Source organism: Cyprinus carpio, chromosome B20, assembly GCF_018340385.1.
Source record: "Cyprinus carpio isolate SPL01 chromosome B20, ASM1834038v1, whole genome shotgun sequence".
NCBI classification, from domain to species: domain Eukaryota; kingdom Metazoa; phylum Chordata; class Actinopteri; order Cypriniformes; family Cyprinidae; genus Cyprinus; species Cyprinus carpio.
This window is the reverse complement of record NC_056616.1, coordinates 1,088,312-1,107,784: the sequence shown is the minus strand read 5'-3', so window position 1 is coordinate 1,107,784 and position 19,473 is coordinate 1,088,312. Positions and strand designations below refer to the sequence as shown.

General features: G+C 39.4%; 1 protein-coding gene across 2 annotated transcripts in view; it reads left to right on the top strand.

Moving 5' to 3' along the window:
• nt5dc1 (5'-nucleotidase domain containing 1) overlaps nt 1–18,243 on the top strand; it is a 70,517-nt gene extending 52,274 nt beyond the window's left edge. The window contains exons 7-12 of one of the 2 annotated variants that reach the window (XR_006157551.1): nt 4,232–4,406; nt 4,680–4,777; nt 5,492–5,613; nt 6,025–6,268; nt 15,689–15,851; nt 16,769–18,243. Coding sequence is in view for 1 of the 2 variants with exons in the window: in XM_042747324.1 (XP_042603258.1) it covers nt 4,232–4,406; nt 4,680–4,777; nt 5,492–5,613; nt 6,025–6,204; nt 15,689–15,851; nt 16,769–16,875 (845 nt within the window). In the remaining variant the exon portion in view is untranslated. The remainder of the gene's footprint in view (nt 1–4,231; nt 4,407–4,679; nt 4,778–5,491; nt 5,614–6,024; nt 6,269–15,688; nt 15,852–16,768) is intronic. The other variant, XM_042747324.1, reaches the window with a different exon arrangement.
• The last annotated feature ends 1,230 nt before the right edge of the window (nt 18,244–19,473 follow it).

The window sequence follows — 19,473 nt, the reverse complement described above, 5'->3', positions numbered from 1 at the left end:
AGCAACCCCACACATGAATGGTGTCAGGATGCTTTACTGTTGGCATGACACAGGACTGATGGTAGCGCTCACCTTTTCTTCTCCGGACAAGCCTTTTTTTCCAGATGCCCCAAACAATCGGAAAGGGGCTTCATCGGAGAATATGACTTTGCCCCAGTCCTCAGCAGTCCATTCACTATACTTTCTGCAGAAGATCAATCTGTCCCTGATGTTTTTTTTGGAGAGAAGTGGCTTCTTTGCTGCCCTTCTTGACACCAGGCCATCTTCCTAAAAGTCTTCGCCTCACTGTGCGTGCAGATGCGCTCACACCTGCCTGCTGCCATTCCTGAGCAAGCTCTGCACTGGCGGCACTCCGATCCCGCAGCTGAATCCTCTTTAGGAGACGATCCTGGCGCTTGCTGGACTTTCTTGGACGCCCTGAAGCCTTCTTTACAAGAATTGAACCTCTTTCCTTGAAGTTCTTGATGAACCTATAAATTGTTGATTTAGGTGCAATCTTAGTAGCCACAATATCCTTGCCTGTGAAGCCATTTTTATGCAACGCAATGATGGCTGCACGCGTTTCTTTGCAGGTCACCATGGTTAACAATGGAAGAACAATGATTTCAAGCATCACCCTCCTTTTAACATGTCAAGTCTGCCATTCTAACCCAATCAGCCTGACATAATGATCTCCAGCCTTGTGCTCGTCAACATTCTCACCTGAGTTAACAAGATGATTACTGAAATGATTTCAGCAGGTCCTTTAATGACAGCAATGAAATGCAGTGGAAAGGTTTTTTTGGGATTAAGTTAATTTTCATGGCAAAGAAGGACTATTAAATTCATCTGATCACTCTTCATAACATTCTGGAGTATATGCAAATTGCTATTATAAAAACTTAAGCAGCAACTTTTCCAATTTCCAATATTTATGTAATTCTCAAAACTTTTGGCCATGACTGTAGTCACTAAACCACTTCAGAGCTGTTGTGGAGTGGAATTTTGTGTCTAATTGTTAATAGCTTTCAAAATTTGAGGTGACTTTCTCAAATAAAAGAATACCAAGGGCCATATTTACTAAACAATTAAAGTACACAAATTAAAGTTCATAGATGCAGCCAGCTCATTTACCAAAAGCAGTGCAAATGGGCATCTATTGCAACCATGTCAAGCACAAAGTGGGTTAAATTGACTACCGCAAACCATTGTTTGATTCATTTCAATTCTCTCTTCCTCCCATATAAATATGCAATAAAGTCAGGCACAATATATATATATATATATATATATATATATATATATATATATATATATATATATATATATATATATATTAAAATACGGGTGTTATAGTTTTGTTTATTATTGTTGTTGTTTAGCAAATACTGACTTTGTATTTATTTATTTTAGTTTTTTGACGCTAAAACAGGTTTTGTGTTTGTGCAAGCTGTTTGTAAATCTGGCCCTATGTGCAATATTTCTATAGACCACCAGGGGGCGGTAGATTGTCTGTTTAAATTAGAAGATTTAAAAAAAGATTGTGAAAATTAGATTAGAAAACAAAATCAGTGTCCCCTTAATACAACAAATATTATCTTTCAGATAATGTTTAAATAATATATTTTGTTCGTATAATGGCAATATAAAAGTTTTTTGCACACATATCTTGTCTTTATTAATTTATGTTTGCTAGCATTCTGTACTTTTTCAGAGAAAAGTGTTCTTATACATAAAAATATATAGCGGCCTTTGTTTTTTTAGGAAGGGGATTCCTCGCATTCTGTTTGCTTGACAAAGTTCTGCCATCACACCAACAGTGTGTCCAATAAAATATTCAAAGCTTTCTAAACAATTTACCACACAAACATCTTGACAAACTTTATCTGCAGTATCTAGCTTCAGCTTATTTGAGGACCTTAGCATCAAAATGTCTTAAAACTCCTGTAATCATAGACAAAAGCTTTTCTTATACGCTAATTGAACAAAACATCACTAATAAGAGGGAAGAAATTTCTCAGTCTGGAGATACTTTGTCATGTAGCTGCACTAAAAATGTGGTGACCTGATGAAGCTCCAGCATTGTGGGAGTAATACGGGATGTTTACCACTCGAGGGCAGCACGCTAACAGTAATTCACTTGAATGACTCAGTTACCATGCTGTTGTTGTTGTTTTGGGTTTTTTTGTACACATTTTCAGGCTGACAAAAGTCAGTTTAAAGGGGAATGTCTGTATAACTGTTATTGTAATAGCAATACTCTGATAAGATGTGTCCTGACCAACACGTCCAGTTTAACACGCTAGATATGAATGTGTGCAAACAAACACTTATGCATCTAAACATACTGTAAGTTGTGCAAAAAAAAAAATTGCTTCTGGAAGAGACCACTGCTGTAAATTTTTCCATTTGGCTTGTTAATATAATACTTTTCTACTTTTTGTCATGTATTATACACATGGATTTAAATATGTGTGCTGTAGGTAGACAGCCGTTGCTGTGTGTGTGTGAGTGTGTGAGATGAGGGCTCGGAGACGTGGCTGTGTGTACGTGGTGCGGCAGTATTTGCCAGTGTAAACTGAAGACTAGTGAATATGCCTGTTTTCCTACGTCTCCTTTTCTTCTGTTCATGAAATAAAGACACAGTACTTTTCACATATGGAGCACATTCCTTCACTCCAGGCAAACACAGTCCACTTCCTGTTTTAGTAAGCCAGCCACCCCGTGTATACTGATACTTTCACTCGCCAATCCACACACTCCAGTTGCTCTATTTTTCCATTCGTCTAGGTTTTATTCCTCAAGTATCTCGGTTTTGTGTGGTTTGTGAATTCTGATAGGATCAGCCTGCCTCGCACAGCAGCTTTCAGTGAGGAAGCGAAGCATTTGACATGTTCTTACACGGATTTGTTTAAATCTGGACGTTCAGTGTGTTCCAGTTTCAGGGTTAGATGTGTGTATGGCTTATACTGAGTTCTGAACGTGGTTCAGTTTGATGCTCAAGCCTGCGATCTGGCCAGCTGTGTGGGCATGTTTTTGTTTGAGAGATGTGGGCTGTGGAAAAAGTTTTGAATCATGAGTTGTGTGTTTCTGATTGATGTAAACCATATGGGCTGGGTTAGGTCAGATAGAGCGCTAGGATAAGAAATAAAGATGAGGTGAAAATCATCTAAAATATGCACAGTGCTGGCAGTGCTGTAGACAGGGTCCAAAATGATCACAAACACAAATGAAAATCAGACTGACAAGTAATTGTTAGGAACTGCAAGATGATGCCTGATTTAAACAAAACTGCTACAATGATAATATGATGCTCTCAAATCTTGAATGAAGACTATTAAATTGGCTACTAAAGAAAACATACACTACCATTCGAATGTTTTCTTTCTTTTTTTCTTATTTTATGTTTTGTTTGTTTTTTGTTGAAAGAAATAATACTTTTATGCCGCAAGGAGGCATTGATTAAGAGTGACAGTAAAGAATATTATTATTATATATCAAATGAACACTGTTTCTTTGAACTTTCTATTCATCAAAGAATCCTGAAGGATTGTAATAAGCAGCACAGCTGTTTTCAGCATTGATAATAACAATAAATGTTTCTTGAGCACCAAATCAGAATATTAGAATGATTTCTGAAGGAGACGGGAATAATGGCTGCTGAAATTTCAGCTTTGTATCATGTAATATATTCAAATAGAAAACAAATTTTATAAATATATATATATATATATATATATATATATATATATATATATATATATATATATATATATATATATATATATATATATGCAGTGTATATGCAGCCTTGATGAGCATGTATGTTCTTAAAATAAGCATCTTATCTTTAAAAAAACAAACAAACACTTGTTTAATAATTGTACATGTATTCCTTAATCTTTATGGTTAATATGAGTTTATAATTTTTACGTTTGATCTAAACTATATTGTTGCTAGTTAGTCTTTTAATTTCATGCTACTATAAATGTGATGCCTTGTTCTAATAACTGTTGTCCTATTATTTGTTATATATTTGTATTTTTTTTTTTTAAAATTATTGTAATATTTTTTTTTATTTATTTAATAATGTTTTGTGATTGATGTTGTTTTTTTTTTTTCTTCTACTCTTCTTCTAGGTGTGTACATGATGAATTTACGTATCCATAATTTTCTGACAATTAAAAAAAGAAATCCTTAAAACGACCCTGTGTTTGAAAATTAAGAAATGATTGACATATTTGATGTTTAGAGGACACAGGGACGTATTTCCCCAGTGTGAAGCGCTGTCCTGGCCGTTACCTGCAGCCCTGCTCGGATGCGGTGAAGAGATGGTTGAGGAGCATGAAGAACAGCGGTAAAATCCTGCTGCTCATCACCAGCTCACACTCGGACTACTGCCGGCTCGTGTGTGAGCACATACTCGGGTGAGCACCATACACTCAGTCAGAAAATATCCACATGAGAACATTTTTAGATTAATCATGACTGTGCCAGAGTTACTAATATAATATAATCAAAGTCTTTTTTACGCTTTATTAGTGAATAAGATGTTTTGGTTGAATGTTGTATTACTTGTGCAACAAGGCACAACAACTAGTTGTTCCTCATCACGCTATACTATGTACATTTAGCATAGGGGCAATACAGAGAACTTTGGTCTTCAGATATCTCCTTACAATAATTTTGCATTTTTGCAGATCGGACTTTGAGGAGCTGTTTGACATCATTATCACTAATGCTCTGAAGCCTGGATTCTTCTCTTTGGTTCCACAGCAGAGACCTTTCAGAACGCTGGGTGAGGAGCTCACAGATATTTCCCATAACTCTGAAATCGGCTGCAGTAAAAATGCTGTATGTTGTGAGGAAAGTGCAGAAAGATGTTCTTGTCTTGGTATTATTATTCAGTCAGTTCACACTTCTGCTAAAGCTGTTGAACAAACAACTGTACTTGATATAAATAATTTGGCTGCATGATTTTTTCTTCTTCTTTTATTTGGAACCAGTTCTAAATTAGAATCAGTTCTCGGTTCCTAACCCGAGTCATGCTTTTGATGCCTTGCATTTCTGCTACACTCAGGGTTTTTAGTTTCCTTTGTTTTGTTTTGTTTCTTGTTTTTGTTCTGATTTGTTCACAATTCTAGATGAGATACAAATGTTTTGGGGTTATTTTTATGAGTAATGTGGTCTAAACTAGAGAAATTACTTTATTTACTAAATTCTCTAACAGCATGCCAAATTTTACAAACAGGGTAATAGTTTTTACAGTTGGTTATTTTTGTAGTAAGAAGACTGATCTCAGGCATAGGACTTAGTCTTCAAAATATATATGCACAAATGTCCAATATTTGTATTATTTTCATATTTATAAAACCATCCATATTGTGGAAAAGCCAAGTATATTAATTATTACTGTACAGCAGTATTTTTTATGATGCTCATTTTGTGTATATGTTTAATTTCTTTCACCGTTATTGAAATATAACACACTTTCTCATCTCTGTCTTAATAGTGGACGATGTTGAAGAAAGTGAAGGACTGCCATCACTGGAAAAGCCTGGTTGGTATTCTCAGGGCAACTGGCCTCATCTACACGAACTACTGAAGAACATGACCAACAAAACTGAGCCCAAGGTAATGTAGGCTAAAAATCATTTTAGAAATGGATTGTGGTTCCCAGAATCGGAATTGGATTGAATTGTGAGATGCCTAAAGAATCCCACTCCTTGTCCATAATGGTTTAAATATTAAATATCCATTTGTATGGCGGTTTCTCATAAATTATATTTCTCATACATACATACATATATTGTGTGTCTATATATATATATATATATATATTATTGGTAATGGCTTTGCTATAAATATATGTATATGTGGAAGTGAAAGTCGTGACATTTGCGAAGTATGGTAACCCATACTTTGAATTGGTGCTCTGCATTTAACCCATCCAAGTGCACACACACAGCATATTGCATACTGGCTGTGTGTGTGTGTGTGTCTGTGCACTGATTTGTGTCCATGTGTGTGTCTTATCTGATGCAGGTGGTGTATTTTGGAGACAGCATGCGCTCGGACATGTTCCCGGCCTGCAGCTTTGGAAAGTGGGAGACGGTGATGATTGTGGAGGAGATGGAGGGGGAGGGCGTTCCACGTGCTAACGCGACCCCCAGTAACAGCCCCACCCCGAGTGAAAGCCCAGCAGAGAAAAAGGGCAAGTTTGAGGTGAGAGTGAAAGGCTGTTTCTGTTTAGTCAAGCTCAGGATCTTTTCCATGCTCCATTTCAGAGGTGCGGTGAGTTGGCATTATGTATGTGCTCATCTGTTTGTGGCACACATATATATCTGTTTCTTTAAAGCACCATCAAAAAATAAATTTTTGTTCAGTTTAGTTACATTTTTGTTCATAACTCTGAAATATGGTTGTAATTCCAAACAAAATACATATATTTTGATCTTGAATGTTTCATCAGAGATCTGAAAAACAGCAGCGTGAATCTGCTTACAATCAGATGTTCTTTTATACAGACACCACTGAGAGGAAATGCAGTTAGCAGGAAGGAGGAAGTAGAGAATTACAGGAAAGATAGTGGATGTTCTTGTAAAAATGTGTTTATACAGCAGAAATATCATTTTTGAGGAAATCATTTTGTAGAAAGCTATTACTTCACTCAGCCCCTTACTGTGTCATTTAGGGTTTATAATTCAGTTTTTGAGATGAATGTATATTTCTACCTTTTTACTGAAAATGTTCTCTAATAATTTTGACTGGTCTTTGGAAAGGTAACTGTCTTAAATGTTTGTTTGATATTTAAGAGTGACTAAAGCTATTCTGCTAAAGTTGTTCTTTAATTAAGAAGTAATTACTTGGAAACAAATGCACCTAAAATTAAAAGAAGTATGGTTATACTTTATTTTAAGGTGTCCTTGTTCCAGTGTAATTATACATTTAAGTACGGAGTAATATTTATTAATTACATGTACTTACTATATGGTTAGGGTTAGGTCTAGGGTTTGGCTTAGGGTAACTTGCATGTAATTATGCTTCCCTTCCGAGGGAACTTCGAACTGCATACAGTCAAACTGCATAATAGACAACCATAATCTATTTCACGGCCCACCAAAATATTTGAGATATAAAAACAAAAAAAAAAACAATTGACATTACTTTAAGTCTAATCTTAATTAAAAGTTTGATATGACAGAAATTAAGTATTTAAGAAAAATAATAATTTTATTTTAGAGTATAACTGTAAAATTTTACTACTAATATTTAAGTTTTAATTTCTTTGTTTACAGACGTTAAAATATGAAACGTTCATAAAAGCGTGAAACAGGCTCACTCCAGGTTATCTGCACTGCGAGTATTGTAAAACTCATCGTGCGGTTTTACCACAGAAAATGCATTCATGATCCTTCCGTGTGTAGGGGAGAGCGGAGCACAATCCAACTTTTTTAGAAAAGCATAAGAAGCTTTTAATTAACCTGCGTTTGTGCCCTGTTCACGCCGTACATGCAAAATACTTTTTACAGACCGTTTCCCGAACGAAAACAGTACAGAGTTCAAACAGACGATAGAAATTAATGAACATAGCCTACAGAAAATGTTTTTGTAACATTTGAATTTTCTGGTGTATGCAATCTCATGCAAAATACAGTGCATTGAAGTAAGCAAGTTTTTTCTCATTAATAATGTGGACCGATTGAACCTTTTAATAATGACGTTACTCTGAGATCCTCACTGTTATTACAACTCGTGCGCGCCCGCGCTTCAAAAAAACGCAACGCATGTTTTAAATCACGGACATACAAACCCGATTCCAAAAAAGTTGGGACACTGCCGTGGGGAAGTCGTGGCCTAGGGGTTAGAGAATTTGACTCCTAACCCTAAGGTTGTGGGTTCGAGTCTCGGCTGGCAATAACACGACTAAGGTGCCCTTGAACAAGGCACCGAACCCCCAACTGCTCCGGGTGTGTGTTCACGGTGTGTGTGTGTTCACTGCTGTGTGTGTGCACTTTGGATGGGTTAAATGCAGAGCACGAATTCTGAGTATGGGTCACCATACTTGGCTGTATGTCACGTCACTTTCACTGTACAAATTGTGAATAAAAACAGAATGCAATGATGTGGAAATTTCAAATTTCAATATTTTATTCAGAATACAACATAGATGACATATCAAATGTTTAAACTGGGAAAATGTATCATTTTAAGGGAAAAATAAGTTGATTTTAAATTTCATGGCATCAAATCTCAAAAAAGTTGGGACAAGGCCATGTTTACCAATGTGTGGCCTCCCCTCTTCTTTTTATAACAGTCTACAAACGTCTGGGGACTGAGGAGACAAGTTGCTCAAGTTTAGGAATAGGAATGTTGTCCCACTCTTGTCTAATACAGGCTTCTAGTTGCTCAACTGTCTTAGGTCTTCTTTGACGCATCTTCCTCTTTATGATGTAAAGAGTCCTAATGTTTTCTATGGGTAAAAGATCTGGACTGCAGGCTGGCCATTTCAGTACCCGGATCCTTCTTCTACGCAGCCAGGATGTTGTAATTGATACAGTATGTGGTCTGGCATTGTCATGCTGGAAAAATGCAAGGTCTTTCCTGAAAGAGACGACGTCTGGATGGGAGCATATGTTGTTCTAGAACTTGGATATACCTTTCAGCATTGATGGTGCCTTTCCAGTTGTGTGAGCTGCCAATGCCACACGCAATCATGCAACCCCATACCATCAGAGATGCAGGCTTCTGAACTGAGTGCTGATAACAACTTGGATTGTCCTTGTCCTCTTTAGTCCGAATGACATGGTGTCCCAGTTTTCCAAAAAGAACTTCAAATTTTGATTCGTCTGACCACAGAACAGTTTTCCACTTTGCCACAGTCCATTTTAAATGAGCCTTGGCCCAGAGAAAACGCCTGCGCTTCTGGATCATTTTTAGATATGGCTTCTTTTTTGACCTATAGAGTGGATTGTGTTCACCGACAATGTCTTCTGGGAGTATTCCTGAGCCCATGTTGTGATTTCCATTACAGTAGCATTCCTGTATGTGATGCAGTGCCGTCTAAGGGCCCGAAGATCACGGGCATCCAGTAGGGTTTTCCGGCCTTGACCCTTATGCACAGAGATTGTTCCAGATTCTCTGAATCTTTGGATGATATTATGCACTGTAGATGATGATAACTTCAAACTCTTTGCAATTTTTCTCTGAGAAACTCCTTTCTAATATTGCTCCACTATTTTTCACCATAGCATTGGGGGAATTGGTGATCCTCTGCCCATCTTGACTTCTGAGAGACACTGCCACTCTGAGAGGCTCTTTTTATACCCAATCATGTTGCCAATTGACCTAATAAGTTGCAAATTGGTCTTCCAGCTGTTCCTTATATGTACATTCAACTTTTCAGGCCTCTTATTGCTACCTGTCCCAACTTTTTTAGAATGTGTAGCTCTCATGAAATCCAAAATGAGCCAATATTTGGCATGGCATTTCAAAATGTCTCACTTTCAACATTTGATATGTTATCTATATTCTATTGTGAATAAAATATAAGTTTGAGATTTGTAAATTATTCCATTCCTTTTTTACTCACAATTTGTACAGTGTCCCAACTTTTTTGGAATCGGGTTTGAAAATCACACTAAGGATATTGCAGTTCGTAATTAATGTTGGTAATGTTGTCGTAATTAATCTTGCAGCCCTAGACTGAACTGTGTGAGTGTCATTGAAATGCAAATTTAGTTGCAGCCAAGTGTCTTTGTGCGACCCTCCTTGTTACCTTCTCTTTGAGCTCTGTGGCAATGACATCAGGTAGTTGGACTGCTTGCTGCCTCCCTGATAAACTGCATCTATTTGGGTTCGAGCCTAGCAGTGCTGAGCTTAGCAGTGCTCCCCTCACCCTAGAGAGTCACCTATGAGCTCCGCTCCCAGATTAAGTGTCTAAGTCCCCCTCCTATTTTTGGAGTTGGGCCTTCACTCCTTTGAGCTCCGGTTAGCAATCATGCCAGCTTGCTGGGCCATCTTCTGCCTCCCTGGTGGGTTGCTTGTTGAGTGAACTAGCTATGCTCCCCTAACCATGGAGGGTCTCTTGCAAGCACTCTGCTCCCTCCTGAGCTTCTGAGTCCCTCTCATTTGAGAGTCGAATCCTCCACTCTGTGAGCTCTGCTGGGTAACATGTCAGCACTCTGTCTTCCTCTTAGTCTTCCCAGTTGGGAGTTGGTGTCCCCCTCTCGGTCTGAGAGCTGGGTGCTATGGCCCTTCTAGTTATGCATGAGCAGATGCGCTCTGAGCACGTGGCCTCCCACTGAATTAATTGTCACTCCCTGAGCATGCCACAGTCATGTAGGGTTCCTAGGCTTGTCTAAGTAACAGCTTCGGTTGCCCCTAAGTAACGGTTTTTCTAAATCCATGTTATGGTAAGTGCACACGCTGAGCTTCTGTGCACATTTTAAAATCCACATTGTGCATGCTAAAAATTCTGCACACTTTCTAAAATCCTGTATGGTAAGGGTTACACACTGTCAGCCTCATTCCCTCAGTCAGTTAAGGCACCCGGTTTTCACCTTGGGCTCCACTCAACTTATTAATTCCTGTTGATATATTTGTGTTGAGTCAGTTCTTTGAGCAAGCTTATTCAGAGCTGGCGGTAGCCCTCTGGGTGAAAGGCAAGGGTCTGGTTTGGTTTTTTAGACAGCTGGCCGTACCCGCTAAAAGGAATCTCTTTCTTCTGATTCCAAGCCTTGAGCTCTGCCCTAGGCTTGGACTTCTCAGCCCAGCCCTTAACAGGTAAGTTGTTTAGGGTATGCAGCTCGGGCCCTTGGCTGGAGGGGATGTCATTGACAGCCGTCAGGGATTCCTAGGGGCAACTCCCATGGCTATGGTGGAGTTGGTACTTACTGCTTGCCATGGTTTCTGGCATGCACTCCCCTCAGCATGGCGGCGTGGGTATACCATCCCCCATAGCGACCTCTAGAGGACGCGGTTAGAAGTTCCCTCGGAAGGGAACATCTCAGGTTACGTATGTAAACATGGTTCCCTGTGAAGGAAATGAGACACTGTCCACTAGTTCCCTTGCCATGCTTCTGACACAAGTTTCAGACAAAGAAGCGGATGACGTGTTCTCCCGGGCACCCTTTTATACTGTGGTTGTGCCAGGTAATGACGTCACAGGCTGTCGCCAGCCAATGTTATTGCCGTGTTTAGATGTGTGCTTCAGACACCAGTCATGCTGAAGGCATTCCCCATAGTGACCTCTAGAGGATGCAGTGTCTCGTTCCCTTCTCAGAGAACCATGGTTACATACATAACCTGAGACGATCATTTGTTAGGACATTTTTAAAAAGAATGGGGTTAATCATAAATAAATAAATAATAGTAAGTACATGTAACGTATAACAAGAACACCTTTAAATAAAGTATTACCGAAAGTATACATGATTAGTAGTATTGTGGATTTTCAGGGAAAAAGACTCCACTTTACATTTTCTCAACAAGACCAAATTAACATTTACTCCATTTAAATGTCAATGTCATATATTAAGACAATGACAAATGTTACCCACCGACACATCTTACCCTACTTTATTTTTTTCTGTATATCTTTGTTATTCAGTTTTAGTGACCACAGTGATATTTAGTCACTGCTTATGCATGATTCATTTTTCCCTTTTCTTCAAAAAGTCACAAAGCCAGTATTATGCAACAGTTTTTTTCCTGTTAATCTATGGGAATTTCTGATCAAACACTTCCTTTTTCTCAGATCAGAGAGTTTCATTCTATTGAAGTCTTTCTGTTCAGTTAGGCCTACATCTTTACAACATGCTGAGAGAAATTGTTTGCTTCAGATCTCAGCTTTTATACTGGACATCAAATGGGGACCCAACTCAAAATCATGTCCTTAAACTCTTAATTTCATTTGTATTTATTATTTTATTATGTCAGTAATTTATAGGCAAAATGCTCTGTTTCTGATTGACATGGTTATTCTCAATTTCATTAATTCTCATTATTTTATACAATAATTATCTTATTTTTCTTTGCTTTGTGTATTTTTGTGTTTGGTTTTTAAAGATGAATACATGTCATGAAACTTGAAACTCATCTATGTTGGCATCTGCCTAATCTGCATCAGAATAGTAAGATCTGCGGATCTGCGGCCATAAGAGGACGGGCAGACAGTTCAGAAATGTCATCTTTGGCCATAACAGGGTGAGCAGAGAGTTCAGGTACAGCCCTTTTGACCATGACATCAGAGGGTTCACAGACGGCTTCCATGGCCATGACAAGACAGTCAAAGATTTCACAGACGGCTTCCTTGGCCATGACAGGACAAACAGAGAGTTCAGGACCACCCTTCATAACCTTGACAGGACAAACGAAGAGCTTCGAGATGGCGTCCTTAGCCATGACAGGGTAATCTGAGAGTTCAGAATTACAGACCTCCTTAGTCATTGCAGGACAAACAAAGAGTTCACAGGTAGCCTCTTTGGCCTGGAAAGAATATCTACGTAACAGGCAGGGCTGAGAGTTCATGAAAACCTTCTTTGGCCGAGACAGGTATGACAGGGGATTCACTGATGGTCTCGACCTCGTCAGGACAGACGAAGAGTTCATAAATGGGCACCCCTGTCTTGAGAGGAGCTGAAGCAAACACCCCTGCCAGCTCTGGAGGTGCTACAGCAGTAGCAACAGGAGCTCTAATAAACACAAAGAGTTCAGAGATGGCACTTGCAGCCATAACAAAGGCATCAGGAAACAGGGAAAGCTCAAAAGTAGTGTCCGTGGTTGGATCAGAGGTGACTGAGAATACCTAGAGCTCTGGGAAGAGTGCCATTTCGGGAGGAGTTGGAATGGACATCACCACCATAGGAGGTTCTGCAATGGAAGTTGCCACCTCAGGGGGACCTGGAGCGGACTCAGGGACAGAAGTGGGCTGTGGGACAGATTCAAGGGCTTGAGTAAGCTCTGGAGTAGACTCAGGGACTGGAGGAGGCTCGGAAATGGTTTCTGGAACTATAGCATGCTCGGTGACTAGAGTGGACTCTGGAGAAAATTCATAGACTGGATCTGGTCATGGATCAGACTCATGGACTGGAGCAGGCTCAGGGATTAGAGACATTTTTGTACTGTACTCAGGAGCTGAAGTCGTCACTAGACTACTGTCAGGTGTCAGAGACATTATTAGATCGAGGTCAGGGACTAGTGTGAACACTGAGCTTTGTTCAGAGGCTGAAGCAGACACAAGACAGAAATAGGGGTGAAAAGAGACATTGGGCTGTGGTCAGGGGAATCATCTCTGGGCTAACCTTGTGAACAGAAGCCCTTTTTGGGCTCAACTCAGGAACAGAAGCCCTTTCTGGGTTAAAATCTGGATCAGAAGTCCTCTCTGGCCTAAACTCAGGATCAGAAGCCCTCTCTGGGCTAAACTCTGGAACAGAAGCCCTTTTTGGGCTAAGTTCGGGATCAGAAGCCCTCTCTGAGCTAAACTCTGGATCAGAAGCCCTCTCTATGAGCTAAACTTGGGAACAGAAACCTTTTCTGGACTAAACTCGGAAACTGTGGCGATGTGTGCAGCTCAAACAAATAAAATGGCCATAGCCATCACAGGTAAGACAGAGAGCATGTGACTATTTCTGAGACAGACAGTGCTATGCCCAGTGAACTAGAGTGTGTAGTGGCCGGTGCGCTAGAGAGCATTGAAACTGTGACACTTGAGTGCACTTGAGACGGCGGGCGGGGCTTAAAGGATTAGTTCACTTTCAAATTAAAATTTCCTGATAATTTACTCACCCCCATGTCATCCAAGATGTTTATGTATTTCTTTCTTCAGTTGAAGAGAAATTAAGGTTTTTGATGAAAACATTCCAGCATGTAGTAGACGTCATGGACTCCAAACGGTTGAAGGTCAAAATTACAGTTTCAGTGCAGCTTCAAAGGGCTATAAACCATACCAGAAGATGAATAAGGGTCTTATCTAGCGGAATGATTGTTCGTTTAAAAAATAAAATAAAAGTGTATATGCTTTATAAACACTTTTCTTTGTGTCAAAACCGGAAGCCGCTCCGGTGGATGATGTAGCACGTCGGCGTTTCGTGATTAGTGACGAGCGCAGAGAGAGAACAATACAAAACGCTGTTCACGAAATAGAAGCACAAAACGAGGATTTATTAAGGAAAATGTCGGATTTCAATATAAGCCAAGAGGAGACTGGTTTTCCTTTGCTAAAGTAAGGAAACATTGTTTCCTTTTCTCCTACATTTCCCAGAGGCATTCGTCCTTCGTGAGGCAGTCATCCACCGGAGCGGCTTCTGGTTTTGACAGTGTGCAGAAGTGAGAGAAAAGTGTTTACAAAGAAATTTTTTTTTTTTTTTTGTTTGTTTTTTTTAAATGACCAATCGTTTCACTAGATAAGACCCTTATTCATCGTCTGGTATCATTTATATCCATTTGAAGCTACACTGAAAGTGTAATTTTGACTTTCAACCGTTTGAAGTCCATTGAAGTCCACTATATGGAGAAAAATCCTGGAATGTTTTCATCAAAAACCTTAATTTCTTTTTGACTGAATAAAGAAATACATAAACATATTGGATGACATGTGGGTGAGTAAATTATCAGGAAATTTTAATTTGAAAGTGAACTAATCTTGAGTGCGCTGAGACTGCGGGGCGTGAGTGCACTGAGACGGCAGGGCGGGGCTTGTGTACGCTGAGACGGCGGGGCTTGAGTGCACTGAGACGGCGGGGCTTGAGTGCACTGAGACGGCGGGGCTTGAGTGCGCTGAGACGGCGGGGCGGGGCTTGAGTGCGCTGAGACGGCGGGGCTTGAGTGCGCTGAGACGGCGGGGCGGGGCTTGAGTGCGCTGAGACGGCGGGGCGGGGCTTGAGTGCGCTGAGACGGCGGGGCTTGAGTGCGCTGAGACGGCGGGGCTTGTGTGCGCTGAGACGGCGGGGCTTGTGTGCGCTGAGACGGCGGTGCTTGAGTGCGCTGAGACGGCGGGGCTTGAGTGCGCTGAGACGGCGGGGCGTGAGTGCGCTGAGACGGCGGGGCGGGGCTTGAGTGCGCTGAGACGGCGGGGCTTGAGTGCGCTGAGACGGCGGGGCTTGAGTGCGCTGAGACGGCGGGGCTTGAGTGCGCTGAGACGGCGGGGCTTGTGTACGCTGAGACGGCGGGGCTTGAGTGTGCTGAGACGGCGGGGCTTCAGTGTGCTGAGACGGCGGGGCTTCAGTGTGCCGAAACAGTGTCGCTGGATCTTCCACATTGGATGCCAGTCTCAATCTCAAAACAGATAACAGTCCAAGATCAAAAACACTAAGCCAAGGCAAGGCAACACAAAAGACCAGAAAACATTACGGGCCAACAGTAAACAGCGATGTGTGAGTGTAATCTTTATAGTCCCCCTAATATGAGTCAGCTGTGAACTGATGATGAGATCTGATGAGTCCAGGCAAAGGATTATGGGAGTTCGGTGTAAATGGCAAAGGTACAGGATGGTGTGCCCTCTAGCTGAGCTCGTGGGCACTCTAGCTGGAGATTGTAACAGGTTTATTTCATTTTTTTGCATTTAACATTTTTTTTTCCAGAAGAGAACAGAGCTTTGACCCATTTTTAAAGCTAAAGGCTTTATCACACAAATCTCAACACAATCCCTCCGGGGGTGCTCTTTCTCTCACTCTCTTTTTGTTTGTCTTTCTTATAATCTTTCTCTTAGGATCAAGGAATGAAATCTCCTTCAGCTGTATCAAACCAGTGGGGCTCATATTTTGTGGATGTGCAAAAGAATGAAGGAGAGGAAACACGGAGGCTCACCTGGTGTTGCCACAGTATCCACACATACAGCACCATGGCTATACCCAGCATTGAGGCTATAGCAGGTAAGTGTAGTAAACCTATATCCCAGTTTGCTTTTCTTTTTTTCTTTTTTTTGTGCTTTTTTTTGCGTTTTTCTAAATTAGAAATGGTGCACAGTCTTAAAAATTTCATCATGGTACATCGTAACTTTCAAAATCATATTTTGTTTTAAGATTTGATTGAAAAGCTTCAGATTTGTCGTTTTACTCCAAAACGTAGCCTCAACATGGAGAATGAGGATACAATGACTCTGAGTATCTTTTGTAGAGTTTGGTTTATCTTAATTTCTTAATTGAGTAATCAAAGACCTGAAACTTCCAGGGGATCTTTCTTTTTTGTGTGTTGTAGGTGTTTGTGCATGTAATCAATCTGCAAAGTTACAAAGCACCGAATGTGATTTTGAGCCTTGTGACTTTGTAGATCGATTACTCCCCTGGTAACTGTTTCTGCAGTGATGTGTTCAGTATATACTGTACAGAGTCAGCCAAAGGTCTGAGATAAAAAGCATTAGAAAATTACTGGTTTAGGCCGTCTGATGCTGGTCAACACTGCAAATATTGACCTTTGTACAAAACATTATTTATGGTGTTTCTTATTTTAAAACATTTTGAATTAAAGTGTGTTCTAAATGATAACATGTAATATTACATTTTAAAAACTTTTTGACTGATTAGATTATCAGTACATTTATATAATTTAGCCCATTTCAAAGATTTTATCTTTAAGCACATGGTTCTGAAAGGCAAAATAATTTATTCAGCAATATCATTAGTATTTAATTCTGTTATTACTTTGCATACTCTTTATATATATATATATATATGAAATATTTCAGTCTTAAGACTTTTTCAGTGTAAATATTTATTGGTCCTATTATTGTACATATAGTTTGTTTTATAGTTTGTCTGTAAAACTTCCACCTGTTCCATCTCTCCTCTAGATCTTCCTCTAGACTTTAAGTTCCAGAGATTCTTTTCGGATAAGCCCATCACGTCAGGTTATTACCCCAGACCTCCAGACTCACTGCTCAAATGGGAAGAGAACTAGCCCCGAACCCTCACGCCTGTCAGCATAGACCAAGAGATTGTTTCACCGTTACGTTCTGGAGCTTCACCACAGAGCTAGACCATCCATTCGTCCAATCAGTGATAAAGCTGTGTGAATGTAACACCCAGAGCACTGTCTGTGTATTTTCTTCTCACCCCTTCCTGAATCACTACAGCATACACAGTATGAAGTTGTGTCTGTACACATGCTGAATATCTGTACATTGATCATTGGATGTACTGTAGGAGAAAGTCACAATGTATTGTGTTTCACCCAGCGTTGTGGACCCACTACCATTAAACTACATTTAATGATGTACAGAGAAAAAAAAAATGTAGCTTTCCCATGAGCTATGTGTGTTTTTTTGTTTTTTGTTTTGTTTTGTCCAGTTTTTATGAAGGGAATGTTATATGACCTCAGAGGATTTGTTCTTGCAGCTGTTGTAAATGCTTTCTGAGGAAAGCAAGGCACAAATTATATTGAATATTCATGCAATCAAGAAACAGCCATGAGTTCTTTGCTCTTTTTATGATTGGTTGATGTTTTAAGGGGGTTGTAACCTGCAGGTTTTGTAACTGGTTCAGATCTGGGCCGGTTTGTTTTACTTTCCATCATTTGATTATGATTTCAGTGCTTTAGTTTACTGTAGCTTACTGTATTCTGCAGACGTTTCTGTGACAAATGGAGAAATGGACGTCATGCTTCCAGGCGCCAGTAATAAAAGGAATAGTTTACCCAAAACTTAAAAATTGTTGGTACTTATTCACCATCGTGTTGTTCCAAACCATTGAGTTGTTGATGGAACATAAAGTCTTTGTTGAAGAATCTTCATGCAACTCTTTCCATACAGCAAGAGTTTAAAGTTTGTAAAAGGACAGAAATAAAAGCACCGGAGACTGCTACATTTCAAGTCTTCTGATGCTACAAGATGTTATTTACTGACCATTTTTTCCTCCAGTGAGTTGTTAGCTGTAGAGCCCTTGCATAAGTTCATTGATTTAGTCAGCTGAACTTAAGAACTGGATCATTGAATGAATTGGTGTTTTGAGGTGGTTCTTTTCTCGTTGATCTTCTACATGATGTGTTTACAGTCAGACTGATTTGTTTAACTTGCAGACTTGATGATCCAGTTACAGCAGTTCTCAGGTTAACATCTCGCTGACGAGAAAGTTTATCAGTGAAAAAGGACTCACATTTTGGTCTATTCCTCACATCGGAAGACATGAAATATAGCAAACAAGTCCTACACTCTTAAAAATAAAGGTCCTCCATGATGCCATAGAAGAACCTTTTTGTCTAAATGGTTCCATAAAGAACCTTCAACATCTGAAGAACCTTTCTGTTTCACAAAAGTTTCATTGTGGCAAAAGAAGGTTCTTCAGATTATAAAAAGGTTGGAAACAGATGGTTCTTTAAAGAACCATTGACTGAATGATTCTCTGTGGAACCAAAAATGGTTCTTCTATGGCATCGCGGTTAAGAACCTTTTAAGCACCTTTATTTTTAAGAGTCTATGTATGTTTTAGACATTTCAAGGACGATAGAAAGTCATTTAAGTTTGGAACAACACAAGGTGAGTAAAAAATGAATTTTAATTTAGTGGTGAACTATTCCTTGTAAATGCCTTTCGTTTCAGGTCTTCATTGTTATTGAATGAAGAGAGGTGATTTTTTTCTGTGTATGTAATGTTATAGAAACATATTGTGTAAAAAAATATATTGTGCTGTTGGGTGATAGTCAGTGTAAACAGTTTCTGTCCTGCACAGGTCCGGTGTTGAATGGTGCCAAGCTTTACCCACTCATTCAGTGATTTTATGTGTCAGGGCACATCTCTCATCTAAAACCTGTTATTTGTTTCATGTATGTGCTGGCACTGGGCTTTAATAATGATTTGTTTAATGCAGTGTAAGTGGAATTGATGTTTTTATGTTGAGTGCTCTGATGAGGTTTCTGCAGTGGTAGGCTGTAATGGATTTTACATAAAAAATGGTACAGTGTTATAAATCACACTGCATGATAACGGTTTTGCAGAGATGCCCAAAACGGAGTATTAAGTGACTCTTGGCAGCTTCATCATAGGTACAGAAGTGTGGAAACCCTCATCATAAGCATGACCTACTTTTCTGAAGAAAAAATAAATAAATTGTCTACTGTATGTCGTGAGTAGCACTAGTGCTTGTTTATTGAGGTGCAGGGAAAGTGTTCATATGTGCAGATAAAATAAAATAAAAAAATGTAACGAGTGTTTAAGAAATTTCATGTGTTGTTGCTCCTGAATGCCATTGTGTTTTTGCAAATTATGCAATATTTGCTTATTGCTCATATTCAACAGCATGTTAAATGTTTTATTCTATTTAAAGAAGATGGGTAAGGTAGATGCAGAGAAATGCATTTCATTATTTCACATTTGAATATAAATGACAAACATTCAGTAATATTGTATTTAAATAGTTGTCACATATAGACCTAACAAGATCTTTAATTATTATTATTATTATTATTACATTCAGGATGCTGGGTTCAAATTTACAGTAATATGTAAGAGGAAAGTTCTTAGTTATAAGTTAGAGTGTAATGTGTAAATATGTTTTGTTTGTT